The sequence below is a fragment of the Penicillium malachiteum genome, assembly GCF_028827825.1.
Source record: "Penicillium malachiteum strain IBT 17515 chromosome Unknown utg000005l:1.0-9002435.0:1.0-325561.0, whole genome shotgun sequence".
Taxonomy (NCBI): Eukaryota; Fungi; Ascomycota; class Eurotiomycetes; order Eurotiales; family Aspergillaceae; genus Penicillium; species Penicillium malachiteum.
Window position 1 is genome coordinate 27,826 of NW_026643098.1, and position 23,537 is coordinate 51,362.

At 45.4% G+C, this 23,537-nt stretch overlaps 10 protein-coding genes across 10 annotated transcripts; 5 read left to right on the plus strand and 5 right to left on the minus strand.

Annotated features, from left to right (window-relative positions):
* Positions 1-306: 306 nt before the first annotated feature.
* N7483_009913 (uncharacterized protein) lies at positions 307-2,130 on the plus strand (the record flags this gene model as incomplete). Its single annotated transcript, XM_057093340.1, has 6 exons — positions 307-505; positions 566-727; positions 777-891; positions 971-1,273; positions 1,335-1,736; positions 1,842-2,130. The coding sequence occupies 6 exons, from the start codon at positions 307-309 to the stop codon at positions 2,128-2,130; spliced, it is 1,470 nt and encodes a 489-aa protein (XP_056942636.1).
* Positions 2,131-3,052: 922 nt separating this feature from the next.
* Positions 3,053-4,479, minus strand: N7483_009914 (uncharacterized protein; the record flags this gene model as incomplete). Its single annotated transcript, XM_057093341.1, has 3 exons — positions 3,053-3,472; positions 3,537-3,743; positions 3,799-4,479. The coding sequence occupies 3 exons, from the start codon at positions 4,477-4,479 to the stop codon at positions 3,053-3,055; spliced, it is 1,308 nt and encodes a 435-aa protein (XP_056942637.1).
* A 1,330-nt stretch (positions 4,480-5,809) lies between these two features.
* N7483_009915 (amidohydrolase family protein) lies at positions 5,810-6,184 on the minus strand (the record flags this gene model as incomplete). Its single annotated transcript, XM_057093342.1, has 1 exon — positions 5,810-6,184. The coding sequence occupies one exon, from the start codon at positions 6,182-6,184 to the stop codon at positions 5,810-5,812; it is 375 nt and encodes a 124-aa protein (XP_056942638.1).
* Positions 6,185-7,734: 1,550 nt separating this feature from the next.
* N7483_009916 (ester cyclase) lies at positions 7,735-8,160 on the plus strand (the record flags this gene model as incomplete). Its single annotated transcript, XM_057093343.1, has 1 exon — positions 7,735-8,160. The coding sequence occupies one exon, from the start codon at positions 7,735-7,737 to the stop codon at positions 8,158-8,160; it is 426 nt and encodes a 141-aa protein (XP_056942639.1).
* A 912-nt stretch (positions 8,161-9,072) lies between these two features.
* Positions 9,073-9,948, plus strand: N7483_009917 (flavin reductase family protein; the record flags this gene model as incomplete). The annotated part of the gene is made up of 1 exon (XM_057093344.1): positions 9,073-9,948. One exon carries the CDS (start codon positions 9,073-9,075, stop codon positions 9,946-9,948), a length of 876 nt encoding a protein of 291 aa, XP_056942640.1.
* A 1,051-nt stretch (positions 9,949-10,999) lies between these two features.
* On the minus strand, positions 11,000-13,015 carry N7483_009918 (Delta-1-pyrroline-5-carboxylate dehydrogenase; the record flags this gene model as incomplete). Its single annotated transcript, XM_057093345.1, has 5 exons — positions 11,000-12,130; positions 12,209-12,272; positions 12,345-12,637; positions 12,705-12,812; positions 12,881-13,015. The coding sequence occupies 5 exons, from the start codon at positions 13,013-13,015 to the stop codon at positions 11,000-11,002; spliced, it is 1,731 nt and encodes a 576-aa protein (XP_056942641.1).
* A 1,412-nt stretch (positions 13,016-14,427) lies between these two features.
* Positions 14,428-15,519, minus strand: N7483_009919 (NAD(P)-dependent oxidoreductase; the record flags this gene model as incomplete). The annotated part of the gene is made up of 1 exon (XM_057093346.1): positions 14,428-15,519. The coding sequence occupies one exon, from the start codon at positions 15,517-15,519 to the stop codon at positions 14,428-14,430; it is 1,092 nt and encodes a 363-aa protein (XP_056942642.1).
* A 659-nt stretch (positions 15,520-16,178) lies between these two features.
* N7483_009920 (RidA family protein) lies at positions 16,179-16,779 on the plus strand (the record flags this gene model as incomplete). The annotated part of the gene is made up of 3 exons (XM_057093347.1): positions 16,179-16,224; positions 16,412-16,569; positions 16,630-16,779. 3 exons carry the CDS (start codon positions 16,179-16,181, stop codon positions 16,777-16,779), a joined length of 354 nt encoding a protein of 117 aa, XP_056942643.1.
* Positions 16,780-17,225: 446 nt separating this feature from the next.
* N7483_009921 (uncharacterized protein) lies at positions 17,226-19,902 on the plus strand (the record flags this gene model as incomplete). Its single annotated transcript, XM_057093348.1, has 9 exons — positions 17,226-17,278; positions 17,339-17,461; positions 17,523-17,590; positions 17,658-17,888; positions 17,966-18,501; positions 18,587-18,863; positions 18,924-19,105; positions 19,165-19,339; positions 19,406-19,902. 9 exons carry the CDS (start codon positions 17,226-17,228, stop codon positions 19,900-19,902), a joined length of 2,142 nt encoding a protein of 713 aa, XP_056942644.1.
* Positions 19,903-20,570: 668 nt separating this feature from the next.
* On the minus strand, positions 20,571-23,394 carry N7483_009922 (uncharacterized protein; the record flags this gene model as incomplete). The annotated part of the gene is made up of 6 exons (XM_057093349.1): positions 20,571-21,537; positions 21,658-21,843; positions 21,901-22,520; positions 22,582-22,662; positions 22,727-23,126; positions 23,243-23,394. 6 exons carry the CDS (start codon positions 23,392-23,394, stop codon positions 20,571-20,573), a joined length of 2,406 nt encoding a protein of 801 aa, XP_056942645.1.
* Positions 23,395-23,537: the final 143 nt, after the last annotated feature.

Consider the following 23,537-nt stretch of genomic DNA (forward strand, 5'->3'; position numbering starts at 1 on the left):
GACCTTTTTTTGGGTTCAAGTTCCACTATTGACGCCACCCGGGGAAGCAAGTAATAATACTCCACTTAACCCCATGGAGCCCCATACATTACTGTTTAGCCGAAGATTTAGAGAGAGACTTCCGATCGGAAGCCCATATCCGAAAAGTGTAATTGTATATGAAACTTGAACTTCAAGTTCTATGATCATTGACGATAGACTGAGTGAAAGGTATAGGGAAATACTATAAATACCATCTTTTATTAATTTAATTCCAGTGAATCATCAATTAATCGTATTACCTTGCAAACAACCACGAAGCTCAAGATGTCTGTTTCTCTATCAATCGAAACTCGTCATTTTATCAATGGCGAGTTTGTACCTTCCTTGGATGGATCTACTTTCAAGTTATTCAACCCTTGGAATAACAATATAACTGCTGAAGTCTCAGAAGCTAAGGCAGCAGACGTCGACCGTGCTGTTGATAGCGCCAAAGCAGCCTTCCCGAATTGGTCCTCGCTTGACGGTCAGAACAACCCTCCCAAATCCAAGTTGTCTTCTTCCATATATTAATAATATGATGTAGGTTCCGAGAGAAGAAGACTCATGCTTCGTCTTGCTGATCTAGTTGACGAAAATACCTCAGAGTTCGCACGGCTGGAAGCCCTGTCGATGGGCAAACCTGTGTCGCAGTACATGGATTCGACAATGGGAACGGCAACATTGCGATATGAGTGCACCATTGATGGCTAGCTTGATCTGGCAATATACATCCCTAGTGACTAATTTGTCCGAAGATTATGCAGGAAAGGCCCTTGATGTACATGGTGTGACATCTCTTACCTCCCAGAATCATTTGAATCTCTCTCTCCGTCAACCTTATGGTGTCACCGCTGCAATTATTCCATGGAAGTAAGATAGATCTCAAGACAAGAAGTCCAACTCAAAGACTGGAATATCATGGGTTGCTAATGCCAGGTTTTATTCGCAGCGTCCCTTTAATTATGCTCTGCTTCAAAGTCGGCCCCTCATTAATCGCCGGAAATACCCTGATTGTGAAGTCCTCCGAGAAAGCCCCGCTTACCTGCCTACTATTTGCCCGTCTAGCTCATGAGGCTGGATTCCCTCCTGGGGTTCTGAACTTTTTATCTGGATTTGGCCTTCCTTGCGGAGATGCGATTGCACGTCACCCAATCATCCGGAAGATCGCTTTCACTGGCAGTTCGATGACGGGGAAGTTGATTCAGAAAGCCGCTGCCGAGTCGAACCTGAAGTCATGTACACTTGAACTTGGGTGAGCTACGACTGACTTCGATCTCTTTTGAATAAACAATTTGCTAATTTTTGATCAACAGTGGAAAGAGTCCTTTGCTTATATTCGAGGATGCCAATCTTGAGAAAGCCGCAAAGGCAGCCGCATTCTCTATTGTTTTCAATTCAGGTCAAGTATGCATGGCTTCCTCGCGAATCTATGTTCAGGACTCAATTGCGCAGGAGTTTACTCAGCTCTATCTGAAAGAAATCCAGGCAATTTCTAACAAGGCAGGAGATCCATTGGGCCCTGAGACCAACTTTGGTCCTCAAGCAGATACCCAGCAAGTTCAAAACATCCAAAAATTCTTGAATAGGGCGAGAATTGAAAACTTCAAAGCGATTCTTGACGATAACGCGGATCCTTCTCAGGGAAATTTCGTGTCACCTCGAGTATTCATCGATGTGCCAGAAGAAAGTCCAATCATGAAAGAAGAAATTTTCGGGTTAGTCTTTCAAGTTCCGAGTTCTGACCTCGGACTAAATCAATATGATTGCTATATTGCGCATGATTATATATAGTGATCTGGCACTGATTGCTTTTTTTTTAGGGCTGTATCATGTATCAACCGTTTCAAAGATGAAGCCGATGCCCTCGAACGAGCTAATGATTCTGAATTTGGTCTTTACGCTACCGTTTTCACACACGATTTGAACCGGGCAATTCGGATCACCAAGAACTTCGAGGCTGGGTCTGTTGCAGTCAATTGTTCTTCGCCTTATTATTGCCAAGATCTTCCTCTCGGTGGTTCTGAGGGTTCGGGCACAGGTCGAGAGCTGGGCCAAGAGGGGCTAGACTCTTGGACAGAGGTTAAATCGATCTTTGTCTCCCTGGACTGAGTTGATAATTAAATACATCGCTTGCAACTTGACATACTGAAGGTTTTATACAGAAAGTTTCATCTTCCGTTATAAATCTCCCGTCTACTGCCATGCCACTTTGGAATATTTAGACTCTATAGTAGAATACAACGAGAGAATTGGTCCATGAACAATATTAAGCTTCTGAATATGGAAATTGAGATCTTAGTAAAAATGAACCATGTAGTATGATGAGAACTCTTCAATATGTACCCTGATTCTGTTCTACTAACCGATAAGCTCTCGAATGACATGACTCCGAGTCGGAATAATCAAAACATCCAAGTCCAAATGTCCAGATGTCCTCCTTCAAATGAGAACATGAAATTAAACGATCGCACTGAATTTGAGCTTACATACTCCAGGGCTTTCCAAGATTTTTTCCTATAAATTCACATAAATTTGAAGACTTTCCGAGTCCTACCTTTAGCAGATTTCAGCTCCATATCTCACACATTCATGTTCAAGTTCATTTATTGGTGGTAAATACGTACTGGAGCGTTATGTAGCGTTAATATTGAATTGCCACTAAAAAATATGGTACCTAGATCCATTCAAATGCACATGTGCCATGTACCGGGTATCCCTTCATTCATCACTTCAGCACTTGAGTAGCCCATTCAGCGTAGGTTGGATCAAAACTCTTGTTCAAGTTTTTGATACATATGATCAATTATGGTGCAGACCAAGAACGAAGCCACATCAACGAAAATAACTCGCACGATCTCCAATATTGAAGGCTTCACCTGGGCAGGAGGAAATTTATGAACTAATTTCATATTTATATCGACTTGGTATTCACAGTATATGTACAGTCTCTATTCCCAGGTTGCTCCCTCGGAAATTCAACAACGAATCTTAACAATATCAGAAATCTTGAGACGATTTCAAGGTTCCAATGTTAAGAACTGGAGAGCCTCTGAGCAAGCTGCTGTCGGGCATTCTCACACATGACATCAATATCCACATTGGAAATAATATCATTCCTGCGGTTGATTTCTTCTTCAATCTTCTTGAAATCTCTTCCCACTCCCTCAGCCCGCCATTCATAGCAGTCTCCAACGAACCTGCTGCTCTGTACCAGCCACTGCGTTCGCTCCCGACGACAGAGATCGAAAGTAGTGAGAACATCCTCGAGGTCCTTGGGTGTCTGTACCTGGTCGCTTTCTAGCAATGCCGCCAATACTGCCGTGTCCTCAATGCACATCCCGGCTCCCGCGCCGTGATGCGGCGATGTGGCATGTGCCGCATCACCAGAGATGCAGATACGCCCCTTACTGAATGTGGATACAGGATGTTCTCCCAGGTCGAAAATTGCCCACTTAGGAAATATTAGCATGTCCCAACATATGGTGAACGGTTGCGGGGAATGGAAGGAGACTCACTACACTGAGTTCTTCTTCGGTCAGCTTCAACAAATTGATCACGTTAGGTCCATATCCAGTGAAGTCGCTGATAGCTTCCTCTCTCTTGCCCTGTCGAGTTAACCTGGGATAATCTGCCCAGTTATCAGGAGTGGTGTGGAAGGCCACGATGTTGAGCGTCTTTCCCTCGTTAACAGGGAAAGTCAATACATGGCCACCGGGACCCATCTGTCATCATTGTCAGTCCGGTTTCTCCCGATTAAGAGTCCACGGCGCAACTTACATGCATGCAGGAATTGGAAGCTAATTCTTCCCCGATTGCCTCGATCGCTTTGTCCATGGGCACGAGACCACGGTACGCATATTTGTGCGTATAGGAGGGCTTGGCAGATGGGTGGTCTTCACCCACCATCAGCTGCCGAACCCGTGACTTGATTCCATCACAACCGATCACCACATCGGTGACGTCCTCGCTGCCATCCTCGAACTTCAGGACGAGCTTTCCATCTGCGCGCTCGGTTATGGTGTCTAGTCGCTTGTTAAACCGCGAGATGTGGTCAGGTAACAACCGGATCAGTTCGTCGAGGAAGTGCGCGCGGTGGACTCCGGTCTGGCCGGTGCTGTTGGAGATGGTGAAGGCAATATCCTGCTGGCTGGGATTCTGGGCAGTAGTCGACGTGCCCATGGTCTGCCCATCAAGATAGTCGAACCAGACCTTCTCCTTGGACGGCCACATATTCCGTGTGCAGACCTTCTGGAAGGCCTCATAGATGCCTTGGTGGCTGGCTTTCATCGCCGCGACGGCATTGGGTCCGAAGGACACACCGGCGCCCACCTCGCCAAATGCATGTGCTTGCTCGTAAAGTGTCACAGGGATATTGCGGTGGTGAAGAGCGATCGCCAGAGTCACACCTGCAATACCACCACCCACCACGGCGACGTGAAAGTTCTTAGGTGTAGCCATCGGTTCAAGTTTTTTCAATCAAGTTGGTACAGAATGGACGGTGGGAATAATAAAGCTCCAAGATAGTGGGATTGTTTTCTATCTGGATTCACATTATTTATTTTTTTTTAAACACGACCGGTCTTAAACTGTGATCCGATTAAATCGAGTGGGGAGCATTTCAGTATCCGAAGATTGGATCATGTGGCGTGGTGTTCGGATCTACCCCGAGAATATCGGCTTTGCAACAAGCAATTGAATATGGCCAATTGTTCATTATGGAGACCCGCACCTTTAAGATTTGGACAGAGAAAGTCACAACCTGGCACATGGAAGTGGGTCTACTATTTTGAAATTGTATTCCGATGAAAGTGGAATTGAGGGGAAAGTGGGAGCTGCCGTGGTTCGAAGTTTGGTCTCGAGGATCACCTGAACTTGATCCGTCAACTGGCAGAGCGGCAAACCGGCAAACCGGCAAACCGGCCTCGGATGGATTCCAGCTGGGGTGCTGAGCAACGAGGTGGACCCAGAAACCCCAGGTGCCGATACAACATAGATTCCTCACAATTGACATATCCGTCTCGGAGCTGCGGATAAGCGTCAATTCCGGAAAAAAGGCAAAGATCCAATGGGAGAGAGCATGGACATCGGAGAAGACCAGTCAGCCGACTAAACAGTTGATTGAGGCACCAACTTGAAGCAAGTAGACACTAGAATAATAAGCGGGATTACACAAAGCAAGCATGTGCATTGATCCGCACCAGGCGAATCAGCCTGCATGCCTACCTGGCTCATATTAGCAAACGACGACACGGTGTAACTACAAATTGGGCAACCATACAGTGGCACATGTCCCGCTGGAGTGACCAAGAGAATCGCCCCTGAAAAACAGGTTAACGGAAGGAGAATAACAATGCCCGTTCGGTGTGTAGTGCTAGGTCTAGTATACTCCCTTGGCCTTGAGTCAAAAGAGCTCGCAAGCGCCGGGGTGGATGCCGACCGTTGAGAAGAGTTGTGAAGGCGGTGAGGGTCAAGTGCAACTGTGCGAGTGATTGAACTTGCATTCTGCTTTCCTTTGTTTTAATTATATTTCTACATTGGGAGGGGATCCGCGAGAGGCTCAGACTAATCCTATCAGTATCAGCTTTTTTAGGTCTCTCTATCTCTATCCTAGGTAGGAGTCCGTTGATTTAGTCAAGCTTGATTATTCGTTTTACGTTTTCGAAAACCAGAGCTTGCCAGAGCTTGCCGCGTATTCTCATGCATGCAGCATCAGCATACCGTCAAACCAGCCTCCGGCATCTTCATTGCTTTCCTGGGGGTAGTCAACGCTGAACAAAACACGGGCTTCTCAATTCGATACGGGATATCTGTCAAAAACTCCCGAGCACATGATGTGGAGAGTATGACCAGCAGTCTCGACACCAAAACCATAGGCTGCCTGAGAAAGATTTATTTTGTCAATGTTGGTAAATCCGTTGATCAAAACTCCCTTGGCACCCAGCACAGTGACTGCACACTCAAGCTCCTTGGCCGCTTCTTCCGGATTTTGCATAGCAACCGAAGCGAAATACCCGAAGCGAGTCGGATGAGCTTTGACGTAGTGCTCGTGAATGGCATCGTTGGTCTTTCTTGCTAGCTCCACAGCCTCGCCAGTGTCCAAAATGCCCTGCATGCCCGGGCAAGTCAGAGACACAATTGCATAGTCAATACCACTCGCATTCATAGATTCTAGACGTTTTTTCGACGTTGTTTAGACGATCTTCAATATTTTGCAGGAACGGCGCGTTGGAAGGGGGCAAGCCATCCTCCATTCCAGTGATCATGGGGGTCAGAGGGTGAATGCCATGGGCAACCAAGTAGGGACTACCCACGGCTTCCTCAGGGGCAATTTTGCCTTGCAGACGGGTAGGGTAACCTTGATCGTTTTGTTGGTGGTTCGGTTCAGCGCCATTGTGCTGGTTCAAGGAAAACCTTCAGGTGTATTTTCTGCCTGGATTTTGGCCTTGAAAATAACAATAAACAAGTTATAGTGGCCGCATCCTGAACTCAACGCAAGCGGAAGTTGCCAGCTGGCTCAGGCTGCGAAACCGTCGAAACGTTCCGGTCTACTACTCCGCGCAACACGGTGAGCTTCTCTGGAGCCCACAGCCTGTTTAATAATTCAACATTCAAATGTTTGAAGCTAACCGGCTGATCCGCGAATTAAGCTTTTCGGATGACGGCATATCGATACTTAGGTATGGACTAGTGATTTCAAGTTCGGATATCTGTTCAAGTTGTCGGATAACTCAGGTGCTTGAAAGTGGACATCTGGAGGACAATTGTGTCCTCCGCCCGGGCGTACCTAGCACTGCCCAGGTGGCAGCTTAATTCGCAACAATATATTACCACGCCGACCTAGCCGGCCATATATCCGAGCTGCCGACCACGGAGAAGCTATGTACAAGTGTCAACTCAGCACTTGAGTGCTGGTATTTCCGATGGTCCGTGACACATGTGCAAACGTGCAAACATGCAAACATGCAAACATAATGATCCAAGGTTGGCTGATGCAAAGTCTGCAAACATACCAACTTCAAGCGTAAATATCGGGAATTCCGAGAAAATCTTACAATAATTTGAATAATTTGAATAATTTGCCCCAGGGCTGGTTTGATATGTGGGCCCATAGGTGCCCAGGTGGATACCATAATAGAGTCACTGAGTGGGAATTATCAATTGATTCATTTCAAAGTTAGGCTTAACTTGAGTATTCTGAATTGTTCTTGATGCTCTCCCAGCAAATTGCTCCGGCTCCATGCACATGTGCCCAGGTGGCAATTCCAAGATTTCTGTAATTGAATTCCTATCTCATTTTGGCCTGTTGTAAACTTGAACATTTGAAGGGTTCCAAGGTTCAGTGGATCCGACGGATGTAACATTGTAATTGATGCAAACTGTTCAAACATAGCAAACATACCTAATAGTGCACGGATCATAGATCAGATCAGATTGAAAAAAAGGTATAAGTACGTTCTCTTATTGCCTGAATCTTTCAAAAATTAACAGAACAAAGACTTCAAGTTTTACAACAGGTACATTTTCGTGAGATATTATGGGTTTTCTTTCCTTACTGATTTGAACTCTCCAGACGTTTAACAGACAAACCCGACGTCCATACCCCCACAAGCCCCAACTTTATCCTCAACCCCGAGTCAAGATGTAAGTCAAATCCCGTCTAGCTCAATTGCTGAAAAGTTATTAACTAAAGCATGATGTAGTGCAACTTGAAAAATGCCTTCTCCACTTCTCCCAAAGATGAATCGTTTCGTCCAGTTCATCAACTCAGCCGACGAGACTATTGGAAAGGAAGTGGTTTCCGATGCAGCTATATTCCACGTTCCGTTTCAAGAGGCTCCACTGAAAGGATTCTCTGGGTATATGCAAGTTCTAGGGATGATGCGCTCTGCCTTCTCAGATGTTCAGTGGACCCTCGAGGATACCGTTGCCGAAGACGATCGAGTAGTTGCGAAGTTTACTTTGCGTGGAACTCACGACGGTGAATTCTTCGGTGTTCCCCCTTCTGGAAACAAGATTGAGGCCCGTGCTATGAATATCTATCGCTTTGTGGATGGAAAGATTGTGGAGGAGACTGGCTTGCCTGATCTGTTCGCGATCATGGGGCAAATCGGAGCTCTGAAGCCTCCAGGTGCTCAGTAGGCAATTCCTGGCACAGATTGAGAACATTTGAATGTTGCCGGGTGACACCATATTCACCGTTAGCTAATCGATAGACACCTATTTATTAATGAAGATAAGTACTATGAGTGACTAGTGTGAAAAATACGTTCACTGGATGGTATCATGTAAAACATTTGAAGGGCCCTACGGATTAAATTGGATTAAATTAGGAGGACAGGTGTTAAACCAACTTGAACATTGAAGTCCCACAAGTGCTTCCCCCTCGGCCAGGTCCACATGGGGAGAGGATTTCATTCTGAATCTTGATCTCATATATTGAACACCCTTATACTATATTTGTTACTATCGCTTTTTCTCTCTCTCTTTTCTGGTGCTTTCAAATGTTAGAAACACCCTTAGATAAAGGTCTCTTTTAATTCCTTATCTAAATCAACATTTGAATATGCGATACTTGGATAATGATCTCTCGCACCACGAAGAGGTGCCTCAAGTGCTGCATCTCTCTCGAGGATCAAGGTAAGGAGGTAAGACCTGGCATATCCCGCTGTCGCGTTTTCTCATACCCTCCGTTCCGGACGAGTTCTTTCTCTTGCTTCTCTATAATCTGCCAGCTGTTTCCCCTTCTTGCTCCTGAGGGGATAACGTTAGTACTCCGATTGGTCGGTTTCAGGTTCAGAGAGGCTGCGGGATTCGATCCCGACGTTTGATCCCGACTGCTCCACAACATCGTTTTGAATTTTTGAGTGATAAGAACTGCCCAGGTGCATGCCCACTTTACATAAGTCGAGGGATTTCGCGGAGCTCCCTTACTGCGACCGTGACAAAAGCAGCATCATGCGACCCGCCTTGATTGCTACAGGGCGGGCCAATGCCACAACTAATCTGCATACAAAGCCCCCAACTGTCCCGATTCATAGCGCATCGCGACACATGATGAGGAGTACAAAAAGCCCCTTCGAGTTGAAACCGAAATACCCAGACTTTAAGAAGGTGGAAGCGACTCGGCCTGCCTTTGATCCCAGCTTGCCAATCGTGTACACCCAAACGCCAGACCCCCGTTGGGAGTATGGTAAAGGTGCAATCTCTTCCCCACAAGCTTGTTCTTCACTTGAGTCAAGCCATGTTGAGATTGATCCCTATGGGAGCGATCGCGCTATGATTGACAATTATCGCCTACTGGTCTCTGGAATTCCGCGGCCAATTAGCTTTGTCAGTACATTGTCGAAGGATGGCACACCAAACCTCGCTCCCTTCAGCTACTTTCAGTTGGTTGATCACGACCCACCCACGTTTGTCATAGGCTTCTCAGCAAGAGCCAGTCGACCAAAGGATACGCAGAAGAACTTGATTGAAACCGGCGAGTGTGTGATCAACGTCGTATCAGATCACTTCGTGGAAGCTGCGAATGCGACCTCCTTGGATGTCGAGTCTAGCATATCAGAGTGGGGACTGTCCGGCCTCAAGTCACTTCCATCTGCGACTGTGCGTGCCGGTCGTCTGAAGGACTCGATCTTTTCAATTGAGGGTAAGTTACTTGAGATGAAAGATCTCGACTATCATGGGCATGCAAAGCAGGGAAAACCAGTCGGATCATTGGCAGTCATCCAAGGAACTCGTTTCTGGGTTCGATCCGATGCGATCAATGACCATCAGGACGAAATTGATTTGTCTGTCATGAGACCTGTGGTTCAGCTTGGGGGTATTCAATACTCTCGAGTCCGCGAAACCTTTGAGTTACCGCGACCCTCGCTAGCTACGGAATTGGCTAGAGAGGGGTCGAATTTGGCCAACTTTATGAAGAAATGATCTGACGCAATTCCAAGGTTGTCATTCACCTGCCAGTGGGCAGGCAGCTCAGCGCTGTACATGTATGTGTGTGTATCTGCATATGTATTTACCATACTAGATAGAATATATGATCATATCCATGGAGTAGATACTATGTACTAGCACAATTACTTTAAATGTTGTTACAGTGTACCTACTCCAGGGCTTAACTTCACTCAACATTTGAAACATTACCGAAATTTGGAAGCTAGCTCGGGTTTCTCTCGGTAGCGTTCAGTATGTAACTTCAAGTTGAAACATACACCTGGGCACACCATCATAATGCCAGTGGTACTAGCTTCTTCACAAATTCAACTCCACATGCAGATGTCGAAGAAATTCCAAGGTTCCGACATCTGGACATCTGGATAGTACCTAGGTACATATGTACATAGGTATGCATGGATGTACTATATATGTATGTACCACACGTTCACCTGGGCACGCGTAGGTACGTTTAAGAAATGTTGCCAGAATTCGTGTTTGCCTGCGTGACAGCCTGAGTGCATCCATGGATGTGACTTGGAGTCAGAGTCGGGTGACTATGTAGTATATAGGTACGAGTACTAGTAGCGCCTACATACATATGATAAATCTTCAAATTTTCTCCTCCGGGGCTCTCAAGTGCTCTCTTCCAAGGTTCTTCCGAAAAAAAGAGTGGGCACCCGCATGTGGGTAAAGTGTGGCTTCGCCTTTCAATGATGTCGATCCAAGTGGTCATCAGATCGTAATATTTCCTTCAATACTACACGACATCTGGAAGTATGGAAGTTTTAATGAAATTCAAATTCCCGCCAACTTGAAACTTGAACTCCCTTATCATCAAAAACTCAAGTAGTTCCAATCATATTTCACCCTCTTCCAGCATCATCAAGCTTGTGTTTTATTGAGCACCCCCACCTGGCAATACTATATCGCTTCCAAGGTTGACATTTTCGCGTATATGTAACATTTGAATATAGGTTTCAGATCAAGGCTCCAAGTGTGCATACCTAAAACACAGATTCGAATTATCCTCTAGCTTACTAAATCAATCTTCCGATTGAAAATTGGGGTAGCTAAACTCCGTTGTTTCATCAAATTCCTCCTTCACAGTTCGAACACTTACAAAACGGCTCAGTGTATTCACTGATCCCACTTTATCGTTCGTGCCACTGCCGCGTGAACCACCGAAGGGTTGTTGACCAACGACAGAGCCAGTACTCTTGGTGTTGACGTAGAAATTACCCGCTGAGTGTTTTAATGCATCACAAGCGAATCGAATAGCACTCGGGTCTTTAGCGAAGATACTACCGGTAAGTGCATAGCTGCTGGTAGTATCAATGAGCTTGGGTATACTTTCCCACTCATTGTCAGGGAACACGTAAACGGAAAACATGGGACCAAAGTACTCTGTCTGCATGATCTCATGTTGAGGATCTGTAGTCTGATAGACTGTGGGATAAACATAAAAGCCGACATCTTTTTCAGCTTTACCACCGGTGATCAAAGTCAGATTAGCGTCCGATTTTGCCCTCTCGAACAAATCGACCATTCTGTCAAATGCTTGTTCATGGATGATTGGGTTGATATAATTCTCCGGATTTTCAGGGCTGCCGACTTTGATTGTGTTCATCTTTTGCAACAGACTTCTTTTGAAGTCCGGCCAGACAGATTCTGAGACGTAAAGACGAGAAGGCGCTGAACATTTCTGCCCCTGGAACTCAAAAGCACCACGAATGGTACAGTTGACAGCACTCTCAATTTCCGCGGACTCGTGGATGAGATGGAAGTTCTTTCCACCCGTCTCTCCAACAATTCGTGGGTAGCTTAAGAACCGACCTTCGCCTGTAGCAATTCCGATCTTCGCAATGAGATTTCGGAAAACATGGGTAGAACCAGTGAAATTGAGACCAGCAAAATCCCGGCTTTCAAGGACTGCGTTTGTAATTTCCTCGGCATCACCTGGAACAAACTGAAGGACATCTTTGGGAAGTCCAGCTTCAAGTAAGATTTGATGAAACAACCATGAGCTGTGAAGAGCAGACAAGGATGGCTTCAAGATAACGACATTACCCATTAGCAATGGACCACATGCAAGAGTAGCGCACAGTGCAGTGAAGTTGAATGGTGCAATGGCATAAACGAAACCCTCGAGGGGTCGATACTCAAGGCGATTCCACTAAATTGACAAAGAGGAATAAGTAGATTAGCCTCCAGGCTAGAATACCACATGAGTGTCAACTATGTCTAAACCTACCATTCCCTTTGAGTTAATTGCAGGCTGCTGCTTGAACATGTCCATCGCGCATTGAACGTTGAACCTTATTTGCACAAAAATATTAGGATCCTGATGTTCATCATTGATACAATGAACGCAAAAAAACACAACTTACCTCAAAAGATCGCATGATTCGGCCGCAGCGTCAATCTCTGCTTCTCGGATGTTCTTCCCTTGGTTCAACATCGTCGCAGCCATCAACGGATAGCGGTACTTCCCCGATATCAGTTCCGCAGCTCTAAGAAAAACTGCAGCCCGATCTTCAAACGGCAAATTCTCCCAAGAGGGCTTTGCAGCAAGTGCCGCATCAATAGCTTTCTTTATATCGGACTTTCTCGCTGGAACCCATTCCGCAATAACTTGACTGTGCCTCGCTGGGTTAATCTGGGCAGAGATTGGTGATTTGATCTGTAGTCAACCCGTCAGCGGGAATACGATAGTCAATCAACAAATATTACCGTGAATGTAACCTTACATTCTCAGAACCGATTTGCAAAGGAAGCTGAACAGGCAATTTGGCTTTTAGATCTTCAAGGGCTTTCGTGATGCCAGCTAGCTCAGGGGATCCTCGGGCATAGGCTTTCTAATGTACAATTTAGAATGCGCCCCATGGGGAAAGCTTTTTAACTAAGAGCGAATGCAATGACTCACTGTAGGCTCATTTTGGAAAGAGGGTTTCTGATACAAAGATAGGGATCTCGAGATAGATGGTACATAAGTCCTAATCCGAGAAACCTGTCTTCTGGTTGGGCTGAGGCCCTTGGAGGCAACGCATAGTAGGGTCATGGTGGTTAATAACAGGAGTAATTTTAGAAGATGATTGACATCTATGGGAGGTTTCAGGATTGGAGTTTTTATAATGTCATGGAATTCTCGCATGAGGAATTCAATATAGGGCCAGATGTCAACAACTTGAAAGACCCGACCAGCTGTCGGGATGTGAAGCCGTCTCGGGATCACCCCCCCACTTTGTTTGATACTCCAAGGGGAAGTACTAACATGATTTTATAATTGTGAGATAAGAATGCCAATAATGGGTCCAAAAAATAGAGTGGCATCAATTGTACAACCCTCAACGAGATTAGGCACGTATCTTGGGGTCGTATGTTCCGACTGATTGCACACCGGGGGATCCTCTGTTACTCTAGAAGTCGACTTGAATGAACTGCAACTATGTGAAATGGAAATAGTGGTAGCCTAAATACCCTGCATGGGTACTGAATATCTCATTCTTTTAACATCAGTCAAATCCAACATCTTCTGGACTTATCACTACACGATAGTAGCCTCTTCAATCACATTGGCGGGTTACATCTTGCAGGAATTCCTCACAAGAGCGCAGCCTATTCCCGATGAGAGAGAAGTCAGAATTTGGACATTCAGAGATACATTATTGACAACGAGCAGTTTCCAAGCGGCCAAAAAATATTATTGTGATTTTAGTCTCGTTCTACGCGGTTCTATCTCCATTTTCGTCAATTTTCGTTCTAGCTGCGACACCCCAAGTGGCCACTTCTCAAGTGCTTCAAGTTTCAATGATACTGGTACTATTATTAATTCCCCTATCGTCGCGTATATGGTATACATGGGAGTATCAACTCCTTTTCGAACTAACATACCTATGTTAGGTCATTTCAACCTCTGGCGCTTGGTTCCTCATCGCCTCTCTTAGTAAAATACTAGTATTTGTTTCCGGATTTTTGGGTGGAGTGCAACTTTCCCTCCGACTGCTTACTGCATTTTGACGGGCGTCCTTTTTCGTTATTGGACCTACAATTATTGATTGAAGTAACCGTATTGTCATGGATTACATTCGGAGGTTTTGTTAGTGGCATCATTGTTACATATCAGCCATGGGGAGTTCTGTTCACGCTATCGGCAAGACTGGCAGGGCTTCCAAGGCTGTATTTCTCCTTTCCCTTGTTTTTCTGCTTAAATACCCGAGACTATTCGTTACCGCCAGGCATCAGATCTCCGGGACCTCCTACTAGTAACCTCCGGAGGTCTCACTATATCTCCACTGAATTCATACATATCTACCAATTGACCATGATACAGTCTTACTACATACCCCAGTCCACTCGGCTCTGGTTGATTTACCTCCAGGTGCAGTGTATCTAGATGTCGGATTAACACCATCCATTGTTCATGTTCAAATGTTTCAAGCTTTCTACACATGTACCTAGGTCAACATTGAATTATTGAAGTTTCCTAATTGCGGACCTTTGAAGTCTGGATACACAACGCCCATTCTGAAGTCCACCGCAAATATCCCTTGTGACATCTTGCACCTCCATCTTAGGATCTTTCTGTAAATCAGTCTGTTGGGAAACCAGTTTGAATACATCCTTGACCCCGCGAAAAAGCTCTGGCTCCCATCCTCCCATTGAGACAAAAGTTTCCTCGATTTCTTCCATCTCTCGAATCCAGCGATATGCCTTGCGCTGAGATCCGATAATGCTTCCCTCAATGATAGGGGTAGTGTGTGGAAAATATTCAAGCATATGAGCTCGAAGAGCTGGCAAGACTCCCAAATTTTGGGCTGTAGTGTAGGCCTGAGTAGCAACAGCTGCCTGTCCCTTGTACATGGCACCGAAACACATCTTTAAGCCACTCGCTGCGCCCAAATCTGCACCAACATGGTGAAGCTTCAGCAGCGAAGAAAAATGCTCAGCCCATGGATCTCCAATTGCCGATTTAAGCTCTGGGCCAGAGACTGGAATAGATGGCCGAAACCAGATATCATCTCCGTCATTAATTGGCCGAGGCGGGAAGCCAATGATCGCCCCATCCACAAATATAACACCACTTTCTTGCAAGGTCAATCCTATTGTTTGGGATAGGGCCGGTGATATAGCATTAAGATCCATAAAGACCAGTGGACGGGATTTATGGGACCGTATCCTCCCATTCGCGTTCTTATAAGCGGAAACAACCCTCAGAGCCGTGGCCTGTGCCGCCGCAGGCGGAACGATCGAAAGAAAAATGTCTGCTACGAATGGCAGATCATCAAAAGGTACATCCTTTACTCCCACCATTGCAGCATGAGCCTTGGTTTTCTCACTCCGCTCTTCAAGGCTTGTAATCACAGGGTATGAGTATTTGGACATTAAGCCGGCGATACCAAGGCCCATCTCTCCAACAGACATGATGGCGACTGTTGGTCGCCGGACTGACTCGATGTCTGATTCGAGCTGGGGCAATAGACTAGTACCGATACCATCAGCAAATGTGCTTGTGGCCTCTTTGGATGATACAGGCTCATATTTGATAATATTTTCAGATGACATGGTGCATCTTTGGTTAAGGGGGGTATGGACTTCTAAGCGAAAGTTGCACTAGATCGAGCCACTAATGAATTTCCATTAGCACCAGTTGACTCAAACGAGAGGAGGATCAGATAGGATATGGGACAGTTGACCTTGTGAAGCATATATGGTGTTATGTAACATTGAAAGTAAGGATGGCATGGAGAATGACATAGATTGATAGAATGATAGGATGATATTATTCCGAGTCAAATGTTATGTGTATGAGGGAAGGAGAGTGAATAAGAGGAAGAAGTATCGATCTACACTATATAGACCAGTCACTTGACTTCGAGTCTTCAAATTACATGAATAACTTGAAATTCAAGTTTATCTATCTATCTTCCGTTAAATCCTTTTTTGTCTCGCGTTATTTGATTTTGGAGATAACGGCATCGTATCCCGTCAGCGGTCATCCGTTCCGACAATCGGCTTCCCTGCTCCACTACACACTACTTATTTGCAAGGTTATTAACCCAGTTGCTGCTATTGATCTTCTTGACTGACTTTTCGTGAAAATGCTGACTTCCATCTTCCGTCTCTATTCTCTCTGCACTCTCCGTCCAGGAGGACATCTTGCAAGACGCCAGTTCAAAGTTTGGCCGAGTTTCTCCGGGCAATTCTTCTCTCCAAACGCCAGGATGGTATCATCAATCACTACAATTCATACGACGGATAGTTATGCACGTAAGAAGCCTGCTTATATGGCACTTGAAGCGCGAAATCGCTAACAAGATGTCTCTCTGTTCGTTCTGTGTTCAGCAATCGGTCATTATGTAAGAGCTATCTTAGCTATCCCTTATATTGACTCTTTGTTGGCTTTCGTGCAAGGCTAACAGACCATGATATAATTGATAGTCTCAAGCCTTCTCAGCCAATGGCCAAGTCTGGATTGCAGGTCAGATTGCAGCGGATGTTGATGGGAACTTGATCAAAGGTTCAATGACAGAACAGGCCCATCAAATCTGCAAGAACATTGATGAAATCCTGAAAGCGGCAGGATCTGACTTGAAGAGAACAGTCAAAGTAACGGTTTATCTCAGATAAAAGTCTTGATTACATTGCATCACTGATCTGACATGTATCTTTCAGGTTTTTGTCACAGACTTTGACCAGCTCCCTGAGTTCAATGCAGTCTACAACACTTATTTCCCCCATAAGCCCCCTCGTACGTCCGTGGAGGTTTCCAGGCTACCTCTGGACGTGACAGCAGAGGTTGACATTATTGCTGTCACGAAATGAATGCTCATATAGATAGCAATATATGTCAAATACATTGACCTACAAAGACCTCTTTCATTTATGATAGTTTTACCATAGTAGCCTCTTGGGGTGAAATTTTCCGCACTTCCCCCATTGGAGATCCGAAATTTCAGACAACCTTGGAAGACATCTGGACTTTCTAAGGTTCAGTTATTTTATAGAAAAGCTAAGCAAACATACATATATAATGGAGAACCTCCAGGGCTTGAGAACATTCAAATGTTGGAACTTGGAAGCGCCTGCAATCTTGTGTACAGTGTAGTATGTTGTCAACTCCCGGCGACCTCGGAGGTCCGATAAGGTTACCGGCTTCCGATTCCGAAAATACTGACATAATCAAGCGAGATCCCGTCAACCTCCGCATTTACCAGAATCCTCATCATCAGACTTTATGTACTGAAATTGCGAGATCAACAAAGAAAACAATGGAGGAACGAGTGAGACTTGGTATCAGGAAGAAAAAAAAGACTTTGAACGCGTATGCAGATCCCCACTAATCCATGAGTGGACTAAATTTACTGATGCGTGAATATAACAGGTGCCAATGGTGCCGAACGCGCAAGATCAAATGTACTGGCCAGCAGCCCTGTCAATACTGCACTTCCAAAGAACTTGACTGCATTTTCAATGAGCGGGGCAAGAAAGTCGTGATTACGGAAGAGTATGAGGAATATTTCCATGGCTTGAGTTCACTTGCACAGATTCGCTTACAGATTTGACAGTTACCTCCGTGAGCTAGAAGGGCGCAGCTCTTCACTTGCAGGACAGGCGCAACCAGCTGTTATGACAGGTATAGAATGCAATTTGCTTGAATTTCCTCCTCTGTACAATCCCGGGTCAACTGACATTTAATAAAGGTCTGGTACTTGAATCACAAGAGCGTGTGGTGCAGGACTCCGCTCAGAACGTAATATACGAACCCGAACCCCGTATGATGGATCTCAAGTCACTGACTAAGTCACTTAAGAGACAGCAAACCTATCTTGAAACACAATTTATAGATTCCGGTCGACCAAGAGGTGCAGCTGGACGAAATGGAGGTAGAGATGACGAGACCTGTCACTCGGATGCGATTGGCGATGAGTATAGTAAACAGCGCAACCTCCTCTTTCTGAGCCTATGAATGGCTCGATATCGAAACTTGCTAATTTAAACACCTTCACAGGGTATCTTGGCCATAGTAATTCGTTTTCCTTTAGTCGAAACATTCGACTTATGATCACTAAGGCTGTCCAAGGCCCCGAGCTACATGATATGATTCCGATAAAAGACGGTGCTTACGGAAGTCCTTGGCAGAGAGTACATGTGGATCTGTCGGGAGTTCATTTACCCTCTGAAGACTACGCAGTATATCTAACACACACGGTTTCATTCGCTCTGCGTCCGCTTTATCATTTGTTTGATAACGGTGCTTTCTTATCCAGACTACATCAGTTCTATACCGACCGCAACCAAAATAGTGTGCAGCCTACTGGTATCTGGCATATTCAAATGCTGGTTATCTTTGCATTCGGCGTATCTATTCTTGCGCGAGAGGCTGGACCATTAGGTCCAACTGGAGCCACATATTTTGCGAAAGCAGTTGAGGCACTTCCTGACTGTCACCAACTCTCCCAAGAGCCCGTTCTAGCCATTGAAATTTTGAGTCTGTTTGCTCTGTTCATGCAAGCAATGGACATGCAGTTGGCTGCTCATCAATACGTGAGCGATATACCCTGTTTTTTTTTCCGAGCATCGAATCGAACTCAATGCCTAGATAGCGAAACTAATGAATTATTCCCCATAGATTGGCTTAGCTATGCGGATTTCTATCACACATGGAATGGAGCGAAAATGGGATACCCTGCGGAATACACGGGAAGAGTTTGAGCATCGGTCAAGACTATGGTGGTCAGTTTATGTGATTGACAGAAAGCTTTCTAGTCTCATCGGAGTAGTCCCTGGCTTCTCCGATACGGATATATCGCTCCCGATGCCCGATACAGACAACATCCACCATGACGAGGATCTTGCTTTGGGGTTACATGTGGAGGTAATGTCCCAATTGGGTCATATTCTAAATGGTTGTTGCTTGAAACGACACACATGTGAGAGGGAAATGCTGAACTAATTTTACTCTCCAGTCATTTACGGTCACGGATCTCAGCGGTACCTTGGTAGCAAGTTTATTGCAGCAGTACAGTCTGTTTTGCAAAAACAGGTCAAGACATCCAGGAAGTTGAACACGAAGATGAAAATCGAACCAAATTCTCCAGGTGATACTGTTTCACGTACAGCAGCAAACTTATATCTTTTACATCACCAGGTCTGCAACTAAATGACAAATTTCCGTTTCGTCGTCCCTAGCTGACATTGGGGTTACAGTGCAGTATACTTGCTATAAGGCCGGTCATTTACTTCCTTCTGAAAGCCAATCTCGCAGATCAAAATTCCACTCTGCGTCTATCGGGTGCCGTGATAGGACTTGTTCGAATTTGTGCAGAGTCGGCTATTCGAATTTTGACTATAATTGAGTCATTGCGAATTCATAAACTTCTGAGTATGGTTGATTCATCGAGCCTATAACATTTGAATGGTTTATTGACGTTAGTCACAAAATGAACAGATACGATGCTTCCCCACGACATCGATGCGGTGTTTGCGGCAGCCTTTATCTTGATTATTATCGATACTATTGCGCCCTCTATCTCGGAGCCATGGGATCTGGGAAATGTTCTCTCTTTACTGGACGAATTCGTTACCAGAGGTATCATTATTGCACGACCTTATAAGCAAGATTTGGTAGAGGTCATGAATTTCTGTGAAAAGTTGAAAACTGTCGATCGTCGAGTCAATGGATTATCCGAGCCTCAAACACACGGCAAGCCGCCAGGTCCTGATCATGCAGAGGCCAGTTCTCCTTTGCGAAGGACAGAAAAGTTTCAAGAGACCCATCAGGATCAATTTCCAACGCATGTGGCTTCTAGTTCACGGGTAACAACTGATTGGGATCCAGGGCTCTTGGATCCCGAAACAATCGAATCCGCGATCGAGAGGCTGGAATTCGATATCCTTCAGGATGCTTCTCTGCCTGGGCTGGAGAACACTAATTGGATGTGGTAAGGCTTTTCCAAATGTTGAAAACATGATTCAAGAAATGCATGTGATTTGTTTGAAAGATCATTCGAGACATCATGTGACGTGAATAGGACATCTGAATTCAATATACCTATAATATATGCTCCGCTAGGTATCGGATCTTCACGCACAGCTTCTTCAAATGTTGTTCCGATAATATTTCCAAGGTTACCTCCAGCGCTAACATTGAAGTACGAAAAGAAAACTTGAAGAAAAGAAATCCGACATCTGCCAGTGCACAGTATCATTTCGAGATTGTGCGTGCAACAGTTCTTGACCTCGGCCATGCCAATAACCCAGCTGAAAATGCAGTTCATGCGCTTTTCCGTTATTGTTCGCACCCTGCACGCTGTGTCTTAAAACATCGATGTGATCATTTGATAATTTAGGCCTAGCTAGTATCTTTGACTCCTCTCCTTCAAACTGTCTGGCCATAAATGCCAGTGTCATGCTACATGGCCAGGATGAGGCGGAAACTGATTCTTTTTTTCAATAGTACATGCAGTTTCATCTTCAAGTCTGTCTTCAGATCCCTTCAAGGCTTGGCTTGGCAGTCTTTGGCACACTCAAGTGCTTCCCTGTACTAATAGAGCTTTTGTAACTCTATTTATCGTCAAGCACTTTCGAATTAGGATTATTTCCCTTGATTGTTATCATACATAATCCAATGATAGGTGAGACCAATCAAAGCCGTTGTCCCCTTCTGTGGTCTCCCAAACGTGACATTCTGATAAAGAGTCAGGCGTGAAGTGAGACGGCCAAATGTTGGCCAAACGACCGGAACAGTGGTACCTACCTGTGGCTGGCTGCGGAATGCCCCAGGTATTTGCATCAAACTCGAGAAAATCAAGATTAACGAGCCCTTGTACTGCTGCATGCCCTCCTTGACTGGTTTGATCATGTTGTTGATCATCCTTGTTTTTGCTCGCTTCAAAGTCATTTATGGGAGATGGTCGTCTATCTCTCGGTGTTGAGAATACAAGCTCCAAGCTCCCGTCGTGGGCCTCGGATCCGCAGTTTGTCTTGTTTGATTGCACCAACCCTGGTCGCACAGGACTGAGCTGAGGCTCTAGCATCAGGCGAGTAACATGCGTTTTATTGAACGGTTTAGATTGAACTGTCCATGGAAGTTGTGCCATGGAGCACATTGAAGCAATCTCGCGCACTAAGGAAGGAAGGGAATTCCCACCCGGCAGGCGACCCACTGAAAGACTATAATCCACAGATGTAGAAATCAAAAGGTAAGCGCGCGGACATCTTATATATGCTTCTAACCAGTTCGTTGCTCGAGAAGTTTCACCTGCCCGCGCACGACCTTTACGCGTTCTCTGTGCCACTGCACTTCTTCCACCACCTGAATCATAACTCGTATCAGGGCTTGAATGGCGGATAGCACTGTTTGCAGAGAGAAAGAAGTCCTGGGTTGTTACGTAGGCAAGTTGGAGAATTTGATTGGTTCCAGCAGCCACGAAATCAGTAACATCATAGAGGGATTCTGCGTGTCGAACGATTTTGCTGAGAAAATCGACAACCTTCTGTCGAGATGTAGTTTCAGACGGTTTGTTGGAGAGTTTCAAATCGATGGCAGCTAGAACAAGCGGCATTCCAACATATCCAAGTCTGAGTCAAAGGTGAAATCAGCCGTGGATCTTCTCAGCCGAGTCGACATATATAACCAGGGTGGTATCCACCATGAAATATAGTATTTAACCCGAGGTTCCTAGAGGAATTCGCACTTACACACTGAGAGGCAGGGAATTGACATCATGTGTGCTGAAGAACTTCATGGTCGCATTGAGGCCATCTATTCCAGCCTTCAAGTCGCTTCCAATCTCCAAAATGGTCTTCTTGTATATATCAGCTGGCACGTTGGGGTTTTCTTCGATCAGAAGGGCCAGGTATTGCGCCAGGTCCACTCGGGCAGCGCTTGAAGAATTCTTGTCAGCGAATATGTACCAACATGGCATGAGGTGATATACTCACTGATAATACATCGATGTGAGATTTCGTAACGTGCTAGACACGCTGAGAGATCGGCTGTTCTCAGATAATTGACGAGACTGAGCGTGGATCCACCATTGAACCAATGGATTCTTGATACTTGCGAGTGTTTGCATCAAAGCTCCGCATTCATCGGGATCATAGACTTCACCATACCTCACTCGGGGAGCGAATATGAGGGAGGTGAGGTCTGTCAGAAGGACTGCCAGTTGACATTGCTCTTGTAAAGCTAAGAGCAGTGCCTTTTTGCTTTGATAACTGTGCACTTCCGAACTATGCATCTCATGTGCAAAATCGGTCTCTTCCAGCATGTCGCGACATCCATAGATATTTATTGACGTTACTTGGGGTCTGCGTCGGAGACCAATGCAGAGACTTCTATCGCGCAGCAAGATTGACCACCACACCCGTTTTCTCATTGAATCGCTTACATCTTCCACAGAACTGGACGGCTGCGCATCTATCATCATAGCATTTTCGATGGCACATGTGAGCCACATACTCCCTGCCAGTGGAGACTCTGCCGAGGTGTGATGAGTGAGAAGGATAGCACCTTGAGCCTTTGCAAACGGCTTGGATTCCACTTTCAGGTCGAAAAGGAGCTATAAGGTTTATCAGAGAACTGTCCAGGATTTATCATATCGTCAGGATAGTATATCAGACCTTTGCCCTGCTATAAAGCTTGGCCCGAGCATCTCTCTTGTCAATGAAACCACACTTGCGCAATATATCAAGACTGACGAACTATATGACTTTATAATCAGAAAATTGAAAGGATGGCACTGCTAGGTTAAATGAGACAACTCACTGAGCAGCTCACAAAAAGTAAAGCTTGGAAAACGAAGATTGAAATCGTGTGATCGGCGTGACCAAGAAATGCTTTCCAAAACTGGGCCTCATCCAGGGCTGGAACCATTGGATGAATCTCTTTGAAATAGGATTCAACAAACTCATGAGTCAGATTGCGACTTGGTATTTCCAGAGCTCCCTGGGAGTACAAGAATGTAATGTTCTCAAGAGGCAAGCAGTTCAGATCATCAAAGTTCAAAAAGCGATTGCCGTCCACGTTCACAAGGTCGGCGGAATCAAATTGCGAAGGCCGAATATCTGCAGGAGTTTGGTTCTCAGGGGTTATCAGAGGACTTATTAAAGTCACTTCAGTCTCCTTTCCGACCGGTGAGGACTCCCTCGGCGTGGTGGCGCGGTTTCTGTGATGATATCTAGTTAGTAAAACGCTCCGGTCGGAGATTTGATACGATGAGATTCTGACCACGGACTGTGTCTAATGGATGAAGAGTGTCTGGTTTCAACGGAGACAGCTTACTGTTTTGAAAACTTGCGACGAAGCACACAGTCATCACGGCCATCCTGACGGCAACGCGTACATGGACAACCCTGAATGGATGCGTCGCACCGTACCTTCCTATGATGACACCATAAGCATGCCGTTGGGGCTCTTCGTGTTCGACGCAGCATTTTGTTGTAACTTTTGGAGTTTGATTGATTTCTAGTCCGATGGGGAGTTTCAAAGTGGAATTTCCGCTTTCTTGGGGACAGTATCCTATTAACTTAGATCAAAGCTGGCCTTTTGTCTCAAAAATGAGACTGGCTGCTTAAAT